This window comes from Delphinus delphis, chromosome 9 (genome assembly GCF_949987515.2).
Source record: "Delphinus delphis chromosome 9, mDelDel1.2, whole genome shotgun sequence".
NCBI lineage: Eukaryota > Metazoa > Chordata > Mammalia > Artiodactyla > Delphinidae > Delphinus > Delphinus delphis.
This window is the reverse complement of record NC_082691.1, coordinates 16084963-16098761: the sequence shown is the minus strand read 5'-3', so window position 1 is coordinate 16098761 and position 13799 is coordinate 16084963. Positions and strand designations below refer to the sequence as shown.

At 41.4% G+C, this 13799-nt stretch overlaps 1 protein-coding gene across 1 annotated transcript in view; it reads right to left on the bottom strand.

The window, feature by feature from the left end:
- AMPH (amphiphysin) overlaps positions 1–13799 on the bottom strand; it is a 185123-nt gene that overhangs the window by 64587 nt on the left and 106737 nt on the right. Inside the window, exons 5-7 of the mRNA XM_060019841.1 lie at positions 13608–13703; positions 5184–5291; positions 3206–3291 (exon numbers count right to left, since the gene is read on the bottom strand). Of these exons, the coding sequence (XP_059875824.1) occupies positions 3206–3291; positions 5184–5291; positions 13608–13703 (290 nt within the window). The remainder of the gene's footprint in view (positions 1–3205; positions 3292–5183; positions 5292–13607; positions 13704–13799) is intronic.

Genomic DNA, 13799 nt, shown 5'->3' with positions numbered 1-13799 from the left:
CGTGTCCTGACAACATCGTGCAGAGGGACCCAGCTCTTGCATGGTTTGCAAAGGAGTCTTCCTGGGGCACTTGAACTGGCAGCCTAGGACCCCAATCATGCAGACAGTAGTTCCTCATTCAATTACTAGACAAAGAGACTATCTAACTCTGGCTGCACACCTGGTGGTAGGCTGAGGTGGCACCAGACACTAACAGTCCAGTTGGAGGGGCACGTGAGGGCTGACTGATGAACATATGCTCCATTCATACTGGTGAGAGAAAGAAGCAGATTTCAGAACAGAGTGCGAGTGTTAAAGGTACCACAAAAGGCCATACGTGGTTAAATAGCAAAAATTAGCAGATACGCCAGAAACAGCTGAAGGAACCAAGAGGAGAGGAGAGTGATGAGCCCTGTGCCAGCTGCAAACATCTGCTTGAGACGACAAAGAGGCTGCCCTGAAGAAGGGTCAGATTTAAATAGAGACGGGGGAGTGGGATGAAGTTGAAGTTGATGGTGGGTATCGTTTTCTTTGCATCGATTTTTCACTATAATAAACAAAACCCTAATGAAGACCTATGACTTGAACTCTGGGTCCAGCTTTACTAGTTCCTTTGAATAAGCTTCTTGACTGTAAATGCTGGGTGAAAGGCACAGAAAACAGAAGCTTCGATGGGCACTGCTGACCTGCTCCCCTTTCTGTTCCCCCAACTTTGAATGTGACTTCACACAAAACCTTTGTAAATATGATGAGAAAGAGTTAGCATCTCACCAACTATTTAATTATGTATGTTCCTTTAATGAAAGGTGAGTTAACATTTTTTTGTTCATTTATTTATCGCCCATTTGAATTTCTCCTTTTGTGAGTCATCTATTCCTAGTTTGCTTATTTCTTGGTGTTGTTTTATTGTTATTTATTTATAAGGGATTTTCTATTAAACATATTGAACTTTGAATACATTGAGCAAAAACAAGAATCCCCTTTCTTCTATCTTTAAATTCTGTTTCCTGATACACAGCATATCTTTTTTATAGCAATGATTATTTGGAGAAATAACTGGCACTAGAGAGAAATACCTTATTTAGAATGACTAAACAAACATCCACAATTTTCTAATACGTTTATTGTTTCCTTTTAGAACTCAGAAATTAAATCAACTAGATGTATTCAATTGAGAAAAAAGTTCAATATTTTTAATGCAACTTATCATATAGTGATTCTCTCCAATTTATGAAATCAGAGATTCTTTCAAAGTAGGGACTGCCTTGGTCTAGTTCGTGAGTATAGGCCCAGCACCTAATATAGCAGAACAGGACAGAACAGGCATGCAGTAAATAGTCCATGAATAGGGCTTCCCTAGTGGCGCAGCGGTTGAGAGTCTGCCTGCCGATGCAGGGGACACGGGTTCGTGCCCCGGTCTGGGAAGATCCCACATGCCGCGGAGCGGCTGGGCCCCGTAAGCCATGGTCACTGAGCCTGCGCGTCCGGAGCCTGTGCTCCGCAACGGGAGAGACCACAGCAGTGAGAGGCCCGGGAACACACACACACAAAAAAAAGTCCATGAATAAATGAATGAATGAATAAGCAAATGAACAAACCAATGAATGAACAAATGTGGCACTCATTCCACTGGAAGGGCACATTCTGACTATAACCTTGGCTTCTAAAAAACTAGCATCACCAGCAGTAAGATATACACCCACAAAGAGTACCAGGCTCTGAATTCTGATATCATCTGCTTGGGAGGTTTCATTTCACAAGTTCTTCATAAACAAGAGACTCTGAGACATTACCATTTCCCCAAAGGACTTGTCTGAGGCCTTCTCAGGTCCCTCCTGGTCAGCTGTCAAGGCCAACTTAATTTCTTTATTAAGATGTTTCTTTGTTCTCGGAAATGGTGGGAAGGATTAAAAGCTCAGCTTAGCGCAGTCCCAGCTTGCCAGCCAGGACGCTCGCACCTCAGCACTGCCCTGAGGGAAGCCTGTCCCCCCGGGAGCTGGTCACTGTTTCCCGCAGAGCCCCCTACAATGGAAGAATAATACTCTGCCTATAAGTCTGTTTCTGTGTCATAGATAGGTTCATTTGTGCCATATTTTAGATTCCACATATAAGTGATATCATATGGGATTTGTCTTTCTCTTTCTGACTTAACCTCACTTATGATCATGTCGAGTTGCATCCATGTTGCCACAAACGGCATTATTTTGTTCTTTTTTATGGTTGAGTAGTATTCCATTGTATATACGTACCATATCTTCTTTATTCATTCATCTGTCAATGGACATTTAGGTTGCTTCCATGTTTTGGCTATTGTGAATAGTGCTGTTATGAATAGAGGGGTGCATATATCTTTTCCAATTAGAGTTTTCATCTTTTTCAGATATATGCCCAGGAGTAGGATTGCTGGATCATATGGTAATTCTATTTTTAGTTTTCTGAGGAACCTCCATACTGTTTTCCATAGTGGCCACACCAATTTACAGTCTCACCAACAGTGTACGAGGGTTCCCTTTCCTCCATATCCTCGCCAAGATTTAGGATTTGACTTAAAGCAGTGTTGCAATGACAAGCACAATTCTGTTTATTCAGGGTGGTAGCATGGGGGTGCTGATGGGAATTGAGAGATATAAGGCCCCACTTCACCCAACAGCTTCTTGTTCAACCACTGAGTGGGGAAAACTGCACTTAATGGCATGAGAAATGCAGAATACCTATAAATGAGAAGAATGGTTAACATCTAAAATAGGAATGAAGTTCGGGTTAACAGGTAAGGGCTGAAAGTAGAGGCTTCGTATCAAAGACCGAAGACTAGATGAGCTATTGGAATAAAGGAAGTTCTTCCAAAAGCTAAAAGAGTATCCTTGTAAATTTCAAGGTTAAGGACAGTTCTCCTAAAGCTTCTTCTGAGATTTGGGTCTCCACCTGAGAAATATACCAAGGTCTAAGACTGTGCCATCCAATGGAGCAGCTGCTAGCTACATCAGGTGATTTAAATTTAAAAGAGTTAAAGAGAAATCATTTTAATTTAAAATTCAGTTCCCCGGTCACATTAGCCATATTCCAAGTGCTCAACAGCTAGCCACGCGTGGCAAGTAGCTACCATATTGGAAATTACAGATTACTGAACACTTCTATTGCACAGTGCGGAAGCATCACACGGAATAAGACAAGATAACGAATATTCTCTGTTCGTGAACTTCTATAACCTGTACAGAAACATCTTTACCTTGACCATAATGATGGTAACTCTTCTTGTAAGTCAACGTTAAACTCTTCAAACACTTTCTGTGCTTTCTGAAATTCCTCTTCTGCCTAGAAGTGACACATAACATGTTTACACTAAAAAATATCACATAGACACAGCCATTTCTAGACACAACATCGCTTAATATAAAATAGGAATAGCTTTATGGCATCCCGGAAACATTTTGGGAAGGAGAGAATCTGGTAAAAATCCACAAGATTTTTTTCAATAAAAGTGAAATACTGGGGACTTCCCTGGTGGCGCAGTGGTAAAGAATCCACCTGCCAATGCAGAGGACACGGGTTTGATTCCTGGCCCGGGAAGATCCCACATGCTGCGGAGCAACTAAGCCCGTGCGCCACAACTACTGAGCCTGTGCTCTAGAGCCCACGAGCCACAACTACTGAGCCCACGTGCCACAGCTACTGAAGCCTGAGTGCCCAAGTCGTGCTCTGCAACAAGAGAAGCCACCACAATGAGAAGCTCACGCACTGCAACAAAGAGTAGCCCTGCTCGCCGCAACTAGAGAAAGCCCACGTGCAGCAACGAAGACCCAATGCAGCCAAAAATAAATAAATTAATTAATTAAAAAAAAAGTGAAATACTGAATCTTATTTCAAAAGAAAAACGTGATTGATTACAATGGTTGCTCTTGTATCTCTTCCAGAGTCATTCACTCTACAAAAATGCATTAACAGCCTGTCACATACACTGCTCTGCTTGGGATGCTGGACACGGATGCTTCTCCAAGAAATTCCCTGTCTAGTGGGAAGTCTAAGTAATTACACTACAAGAAAGGGCTTATAAGCTGTTATGGAGCATGCTATTAAGGAAGATGGTGCAGGGAATTGAGAAGGTTCCATAGGGCAGGTGATGTTTTAACTTGATATCAAATCTTGAAGAATGAGCAAATGTTTGCTAACAAAGGGGATGGAGAATGGACTGCAATACATAAAAGGTGGAGTTGCTGGACTGGGGATGCTAGCTCACTAACCATGTGGACTTATCAGACTGCTCCACCTCTGTGCACCTCAAATCCGTAAAATGCACATAGCAATGCCCACCTCACAGGTGTTGTGAGTATTGAAGAAAGAGGATGTAAATGAAGTGTTGAACATGGTGCCTGGCACCTCAGGGGCCTCGCGTGAAGGGCAGCTCTTATCACAGCTGCTCAGCAGCTGGTATTGTAGGTCACAGAGGCTCCAGCTTAGGACATGTGTAGAGGGAGGAAAGGAGGGGAAAGAAGACTTGAAAGTTGACAAGGACGGAGAGGTGAGTCAGAACCAAGTTGCGAAGGTCGCATGGGCCATAGTAAGGAATCTAGAATTTTTTTTCTACAGGCAGTGGGAGCCGTTAAAAGACTTAAGCAGTGGAGAAACTCTATCTAGATATGTGCTGCAGAAAGGCCATCCAGGCAGCTGTGTGTGTGCAGATGGGGAAAGGCAAGACTGGATGCCAAGTGAGAAGTCAGCAGGTGTCTCCCATGAGCTGTCAGCCGATGACTGACATACATGGTAAAAGCTCTGGAAATGGGTTTTTCTAAAAGAAAAAGAACGTCATGCAATTGTAGTACACATCTGTACGCTCAAGCACAATCTATGTCTGAGAATTTCACACTCGATTTCCTAGTTGAATCTGCATTCTGGCAACAAGTATGGAGCACGACCACAGAAAGAATGTAAGGACGCGTTACTTTCTTTGATCAGGCAGTACTGTTGGGGGTGAACGTTTATGATGATGAAAATGTGAGTCAGTGTCACCCATGTGAACTCTACTGTGACCTGAAAACCCTGAATGTTACTTGAAAATTATGAACAGCAGCCCACAAGCACCGTACTTCAGTTTCAATTCTGTCCTGATTCCCATCTCCATGAGAAAGGGAAGATTTCATTTTCAAAAGCAAAGTTGCGATAGGTCACAGAACATGGAGAGTGGTGACAACAGTGGAATCGGCCCCTACCTTAGAGATGCGACTCTCGTCCTTCCTCTTGGAGCTCTGCAAAGCCTCCAGGTGGTGGCGGGCACTGTCGTAGTCCACCAGTTTCCTGCTGCGCTTTGCGATGCGGTTCTGCCAACAGGGAAACATATGCGCTAAGAAAGAGACGCGGTCCCAGACTCTCTTCTTGACTGCCGAAATGCCTTCCTTGTCCGCAGTAGCTGGGGACCTTGACCGGAGATCGAGGTGAACCAGAATTTCACTAGACAAATGACCCCTGGAAAACAGACTACAGCCTCCGCTCCTTTGTGTGAAAACCATCAGGTAAAGGCCTCCCTTCCGAAAATAATTAGGACAATCGTAAGGAGGTGAAGGCAGAATTTGCAAAGACCAGAGAAATTCCAGAACTGGTTGAGGGAAGCACCTAAACCTATACTCTCTGTTAGTCTCTATTCTAGACCTTTAAATGTTCCATTCTGAAGATAGTACAAGACTATATTAGGATTTGGTTTTATAATTCTCATAGCACTCTCACTAACAGCAGTTCTATAAATCAGATTTACTTCCTAAGAAACCCTTCTGCCTAGAAGTGTTTGTCAAGCCTTTTGTTCATTCAAGTCATCTGAGGAGATTTAAAAATATATTGATTTCTAGAGACTTTTGTTTCCAGTTAGGATATAGAGAGCTGCAAACAATGTTACGGTTACACCAGCAAGAAAAAAATCTGGATAATTTATAAAAGCATAAATTGTCTTGATTGTGTCACACACATGAAGTCATATGGCAATAAAGGAATCTCAATTCCAAAGAGGGATGAGTCTCTTCAAGGAGAGACGAGACATACCAACTCTTTCACCTTTGGCAGGTAAAAGCTGTGGCCACCATACAGGTGGACAAGAAGTAGTCAGCTAAAATTTTAACACATTGTTTAAGGTCTATTGTGGGCTAACGTGTCAGTTTGGGATAGCTGGGTGTCCAAGACACAAAGAGAAGTTGCACTTACGGGCAAGCTCTTTCCTTGGGCCTCCATTGGATGCTATGAGAAAGACTGGGGACAAGACACTTCCTTGCAGTGCAAGTGAGAATGAGATGATCTCTGATGGCTATGGGGGTAGAAAGACAAAGCCCTGCCCATTCCCTTGGACATTTTTCTCTTTACAAAGCAAAAGCCTTAAGCCACTTGAGGAGGAAACAACAGATCCTCTGGTCCACAGAGACCAGGCAGAGATCCACTGATTCTGGGGGAAAGGTAGAAGCAAAATCAATCTGGCCCCAGTGATGGATAGGAATCCCTTGGGCCCCTAGATATATTCAAAAATAATTGTAACACACAGAAGAGTGGGAGAAAAAAATCTCAGCCCATAGGGGAGGAACATAAAACCCTCTTGGGCCCAAGATCTGATTCCTATAACAAGAAGAGGTCTGATCCCACTTTGGCAGGGTCAGAAAACTCCTGTTCAAGCTCAACCACAGATACGAGGCCGACTTTGCCTAAGACAGGCCAGGAAAGTATAACATAAAACAGCCTTGCCTCAACTCCAAGCCCAGCACTGAATAACAAGAAACAGCTGCCTACCACTGGAGAAAGGCCAAGTGTATGGAGAGAGACTCCCTCTGAAACACTGGCACACAAGGACACCTGAAATCTGAGGGAGGCAGGAACACGGAGAAAAACTCTCTGGCATCCAAGGGCCCAACCAATGTGGGTCAAAGTAGAGGCAAAAACTAGACTTCAACCCAAGAGCCTGAAAATTTTATAGATGTTAGACTATATGTGCAAGGTATTAGCAGCCCAATTCTAGAGGAATTTGAAAGCGACAGGGCACCGAAAGTAACAATAGCAACAACAAAACACAAGTCCAGCTCAAGGTGCAAGCAGAGTAATTTGAACTGTCCCACTACTGGCTTGACAAAAAGGCACACCCATTTCCAGGCATAAACAGTACTCCAGTCTTCACTATTCTATACACGATGTCTGGCATTCAATCAAAAATTCTGAAACACACACCTTAAAAAAAAGAAAAATGGCCCATGAGAAAAGACAGAGCAAGCAACAGAACCAGACATGACCCAAATGTTGGAAGTACTAGTATTTTTTGGGGGGGCTGCACCCATGCAGCATGCGGGGTCTTAGCTCCCCAACCAGGGATTGAACCTGTGCCCCCTGCAGTGGAAGTACAGAGTCTTAACCACTGGACCGCCAGAAGTCCCCAGTCAGTAATTTTAAAGTAACTATGACTAATATGTTAAAGTATCTAGCTGGAAAAGGTAGACAAAATACATAAACAGATAGGGAATGTCAACAGATACATGGAAATTCAGCTAAATGGAAATCAAATGGAAATGATAAAATTTATCAGAGAGGAGAAATTTCTTCATTAGACTTAAAACAGCTGAGGAAAGAAACAGTACAGTTCAAGATAAATGAAATGAAGAGAAAATTTTCTCATTAAAACACAAAGAGAGGGACTTCCCTGGTGGCACAGTGGTTAAGAATCCTCCTGCCAATGCAGGGGACACGTGTTCGAGCCCTGGTCCGGGAGGATCCCACATGCCGTGAAGCAACTAAGCCCGTGTGCCACAACTACTGAGCCTGTGCTCTAGAGCCCGCGAGCCACAACTACTGATGCTGCGTGCCACTACTACTGAAGCCTGCACACCTAGAGCCTGTGCTCCACAACAAGAGAAGTGACCGCAATGAGAAGCCCACGCACCACAACAAAGAGTAGCCCCGCTCGCCGCAAGTAGAGAAAGCCCACACCCAGCAATGAAGACCCAATGAAGCCAAAACTAAAAATTAATTAATTTTTAAAAATCACTAAAGAAACTGCCACGAAGTGAGCAAAAGTTTAAAAAAAAACAGAATCAAGCATACAAGACCAATACAATATCAAACAGTCTAACATCATGTAACTGGAGTCTCAAAGAGAGGAGAGGGAGAGGCAGAGAAATATTTGAAGTGATAATGGCTGGGAATTTTATAAAATAAGGAAGACATCAAAGTACACATCCAAGACCTTCATAGAATCCCAAGAGGGATAAATACCAAACAAGACACAGACAGCTACACCAAAACCAAACTGCTTCAAATCAAGAATAAAGAAAAAAAATAAGTACAAAGGTAAGAATTGCACAGTCTTCAGAAACTGTTCCACCCAGAATACAATGGAGTAGCACCTCTTAAGCACTGAAAAATAAAAAATCAAGAGAGATTTTTAGAATTCTATTCCCAGTGAAAATACCTTCCAAAAGTAAAGGTGAAATACACGTTTTTTAAAAGACAAACAAAAGCTGGGGGAACTCATTGCCATATACGAATTTTAATACCAACAGGAGCTGTACAAAGAAATGAGTACCAGAAATGGTAAAAATTAAGGTAAATAGACAAGATTTTGGTTTTTTACTTTGAATTGCTTGGAAAGGTCACTGAACTAGAGAAAAGCAGAAACAATAGATCGTGGGCTTTATAACCTATGTACAGGGAAAATATATGACAATAAGAGCACAGGGAATGGAGGGAGGAGCTGAAAATACACTGCTATAAGGTTCTTAGACTGTACATAAAGTGCTGCAACGTTACCTGAAGTTAGACAAGTTAAAGATGTACACTGCAAACTGTAGGGCAACCACTAAAAATTAAGTTAAAGAGGAACAACTAATAAGCAAGTAGTGTAAAATATACTGATTCCTGAGCCCCAGACTAAGAGATTCTGATTTAGTTAGTCTGAGGCAAAGTCCAGGCTTCTGTCCTTTTTAAAAAAATCCCCAGGGGTCTAGTTGTGCCCAGCTAGTCTAATACTGAGAACTGCAGAAGAGGATCCTTAAAAAACTTTAAATTTCATAGGGTAGGAAGAAGAAAAACAACAATAATATAAATGTTTATCGTTTACAAAACATAGTCCTCTGGGTCCTCACAGCAATGCCCAGTATGGGTGTTTCAGGGATTTTCCCATTTTACAGGTAGGGAATTTGAAGTTGCATGAGATTAACCTCTAACTTGTCCAGAATTACTCAGAAAGTCTGTGGCGAAAGATGAATTAGGTATCAGCCCCGGAACCAGTGCCAAGAGTAGGGTGACTCCAGTGAGACACCTAGGGCACAATGTTTAAGGAGGCTCTCACTCTTGGGGTAATGTTAGTGCAGGGTCAGCAGTCCACGTAGGACTTTGAACCCTCGTGCCCTCACCTGTCTCACTCAGTCCCTGCCCCTGATGCTTGGTTAGTACTCTTTCTAGCACTTCCCAGGTGTCTCTGACAGACTCTGTCATCCAGCTACCATCTGTCACTCTGTGCTACTCCTCTACACCCCCTTCAGGGGTGATGACAGGTAGGGCGGGGCAGTTACACTCATTTAGCTGCTTCCAATCCCTTTCACTTTATCCTCTGCACCGACCACTTCCGACTGGCGTCAGTGGAAGGATGGCTGACATACCAGTTCACTCAAAATATGTGATGAATTAGCCCAGCAGGGTAGAGAGAAAGGTGCTAACAAGGTGACAAAGCTCATTACTTTCAGCAGACATCTGTTACCTTCCAAGGAGCACCGCCCCTTGAGGTAGTGGCCTTGTGTAACTTTGTGGAAACTTTTACAAAGCTCTGCTTTGTGGACTTGGTCGGGGGTGGGGAGGTTGTCCTTTAGTATCTTCCTAAAAAGCAAATCTTGATGCTTTGAAGATAAACTTGATTTTCGAAAAGAGGCAAAATTCAATTACTTCCAAGCCTGGGAACAGTGCACTGGATCATCTTATTTTTTGTTCAAAAACAAGAAGTGAAGTAAATAATGTGAGTCATTTTCTTGTGTAACTGACAGGTTAATTACGGAGTACAGCTTACCATGGTAGAAGTGACATTTTGAAGGCCATCACTTATTTTGATGCATATATTTTTGTGTTGGCAAAACATATCAATCTTATTGCCTTACCTACCTGATATTTGGGAAACCTGAAAAAAGAACCACATCTCCTAAGAAAGGGTAGAGTTAATACACTATAGCTTTCACATGGAAAATGATACACTTCTTATTTAATCATCCAATAGTAAATTTTATTAAATAAATTTACTAGCTTAATCGTAAATCGTTTAACTAAATGGCTTTTAAATATTTACTTATTTAGGTTATTTATTTATTTTTATTAGTTTTGGCTGTGTTGGGTCTTAGTTGCAGAGCCTGGGCTTCTCTCTAGTTGTGGCGTGTGGGTTTTCTCTCTCTAGTTGTGGTGCTCGGGCATGTGGCTCTGGAGCTGTGGGATCTTAGTTCCCCGACCAGGGATTGAACTTGTGTTCCCTGCATTGGGAGGTGGATTCTTTACCACTGGACCACAAGGGAAGTCTCAATTAAATGGTTTAATTAAAAGTTCTTCAGATTCCCCACTATTCATTGACCGTATGCAGTAAAGAAAATAATTTACTAAATTTTTTGAAAATTTCAACAATAACCCCAATGTGGAATTCATTTTGGCCCACTGCTGTAAATATATGCTTAATGGCTCATGCACAGCTGCTAAGATAAAATCTAAACTTCATTTTACAATAACTGCTAACAGCTGTAAGCCTGTGTAGGTTGGGGACAAGCTGGCTCTTATTCCAACATTGATTTTAGATATCAGTGCTGCACAACAAAAACTGTAACACCAGGTGCCCTGCCAATCACAGCTGGAAAAGTCAAACACCATTCCCTCATGAATGGTACTGCATAGCCCTTGCTGATGGGCTGCAGTAAATATTTGGAAATTTGCCTCACCATGCACACCCTGTTGATGTGAATGAGTCCAGGAAGTCAACTGTGTTCCAGGCTTTGAAAATGCTCCACTGTATTTTTAATCATTAATCCTCCTTTTCATCAATAACGCATTCACTACATAATCTCTCAGCACTCACTTTATGAAGTGACAGAGTCTGTATCCACGTCTAACTTCCGTCCATTGAGTAAAAGGCACAACATCTGTGTATGTTCACAGAAGAAGTCTTTCAACTATTAGAAACAGCTATCCCAACTGCTCTCCAACCCCAGGTTGTTTCCTTTCCAAGTTAAACACTGCTATTTCCTTCACTGTTCACCATATGAAATGGTTTCACAATTGTCTATCTTGGTTGAAACCCTATGTGTATGCTCTAATATTCGAAATGTGACTTCAGAGAAACAGAGAGAGAGATTATGTAGGCTCTTTCCACGATGCAGGTAAAACCATATTTCATTTATCTTCAGGGAATCCAGCTAGATAACATGATTCCAAATCTCTCACGTAAGATGTTTCAGTAACTGGAGGATCATCATTGTGTGTGACCTCAACCATGGACACCATGGACCACAGGAAAAGAACTGCTTAAACAGAATAAAAGGACTTCCCTGGTGGCGCAATGGTTAAGAATCCACCTGCCAATGCAGGGGGCACGGGTTCGAGCCCTGGTCCGGGAAGATCCCATATGCCGCGGAGCAGCTAAGCCCTTTCACAACAACTACTAAGCCCACGTGCCACAACTACTGAAGCCCATGTGCCTAGAGCCTGTGCTCCACAACAAAGAGAAGCCACTGCAACGAGAAGCCCGCACTCAGCAACGCAGACCCAATGCACCCAAAATTTAATTAATTAATTAATTAATTAAAAAATAGAATAAAAGTTCCACTGAGTGTTTCAACAAACTGAAAAGACTAACCAACATACTCCATCATGAGTTTATTTTAATCTCTCTGTTTCAACAAAGGTACCTCTGTATGTCTTCTGAAATTTTACGCTCCTAGAGAGAATGGTCAATTTCCAAATAGCTATTGCTGGGCAGTATCATAACAAATAACAGATAACAAACAGATCCTTCACACATTTTTGATGATACTAAGTTTTTGTTCCTGAAGCTCAACAACTTTTCAAATGTATTCTTCTGCAGTCAATCACAGCCTTTATTTGCTTATCGAAGTTGTACTATCAAATATTATATGACTAATTTAGACAAGTTGCGAGGTCCTTTGAAATTTTCAAGTAGGAAGACAAACGTTTCTTTTACCTAATTTATTAGGAATTGATTTTTATGGAGACTGAATTACCATGCAATAAACAGTATTCTAAAGCGTGATAGTAATTCTGAGACTGTTTGTTCCACAAATGCTGCAAATTCCAAGGCAAAATGTCAATGCCTATCAAATTATCTGAAGATACCTCAAAACACATTCCCTGTGTACAGAATTTTAACTTTTTAAAAAATTGTTTTAATTTCTCAGAAAATTTTTAAAACTGACTTAATACCTTTCCAAATTAAGATGGAGCTATACAATGACCCGGTAAAGCATTCTGCTGCCTATTATGATAACATCACCTAGAATTCATCATTTGGATTTGTTCTCTGGGACATCTTGCCAACAAGGCTAATATGTCCAGTCTGATCCACTTAGGTTTTTGTCTGGTGCCTCTGGTGTCCCAAAACACACTTCAGGTGTTGGCCATCTAGCGTTAGGCATTCTGTGTGGGACTGAGGAAACTAACGTCATTGATAGGAGTATAGTTTTGGCCAAGAAGCTTCACTATGTTTCATGGCCAAGGGCGGTGCACATTATTGCAGATAGTTTCCTGGTGTCTGGCAATGGCTATAAAGAAGGCCAGGTAAAAATGGAACTTCACATCAGAGGTCACCTAGCAAGATACTGAAAATGCCCGCGGACACTGGTTCATGGCCTCCTTGCTCTACAGGAAGGGCAGCACATGGCTGTCTTACCTAGCAGTCCTCTTTGAGCTGGGAGAACAACTAGGGAGCAGATCTATTAATGCTACCATTTGCTATATACAGCCCTGATGGTTTAAAGACCATCTATACCTTAAGAGTCAATTTCAAATCTGTGATATTCAATCCTTCACTTGTATATTTTCCTTTCAATGAATCCAAGTGTCGAATAAGACAAATGTTTTAGACAAGGTATTTTTAGATCCAGATGCAAATGTATTTGAAATGCTTACATCTTAAGAATTCAATGTGAACCTGAAAATTTCAAGGAGAGAAAAAATATGCAGGTGTACTATGAACATACACAAAATAAACAGTAAGGAAAAGATCAGATTTTGCTCTCACATGTGCAATGAAGTTTCTCCTTTCCTCATGACCTTTGTTTATTCTAACGGAAATTTTTGCCAAATGCCACATAACCAAAAGGTTTGAACATAAAGAAGACTGGAATTTTTTGGTATCTCTGATTTATGATTTTATATCTATAGGATTAAAAAGACTTCTGTAGAGAAATAAAAGCTGAAGCAGTTCATTAAAGGGGGAAATGTGATTTCTGGAACTATATTTCATTTTAAACTGTTAGGAACAGGATAAAAATCTCACGCTTAAATAAATGAAAAGTTACCAACTGTTTCTGATGTCAGCTTGAGGACTTTTAATTCTACTTATCTCTTGCCCATGTTTTAATAAGAACATGGAACCATTCAATTCTTCCCTTTATAGACACAGAATAAAATACCTTTATGTCAGGAAATTGGCCCAGATAGGTGTCCAGTGTCAGCAAGGACCCATCCACTAGTTTTTGATGGAAGTCTTCCCACAGCACATCACATTTCTGAGAGAAAAAGAGAAATAAAGAGACAACTGCAGAATTATTTTAATTGGATCACTTTCACCAACTTCTAAAAAACCTGAAACTATAAAATTAAAT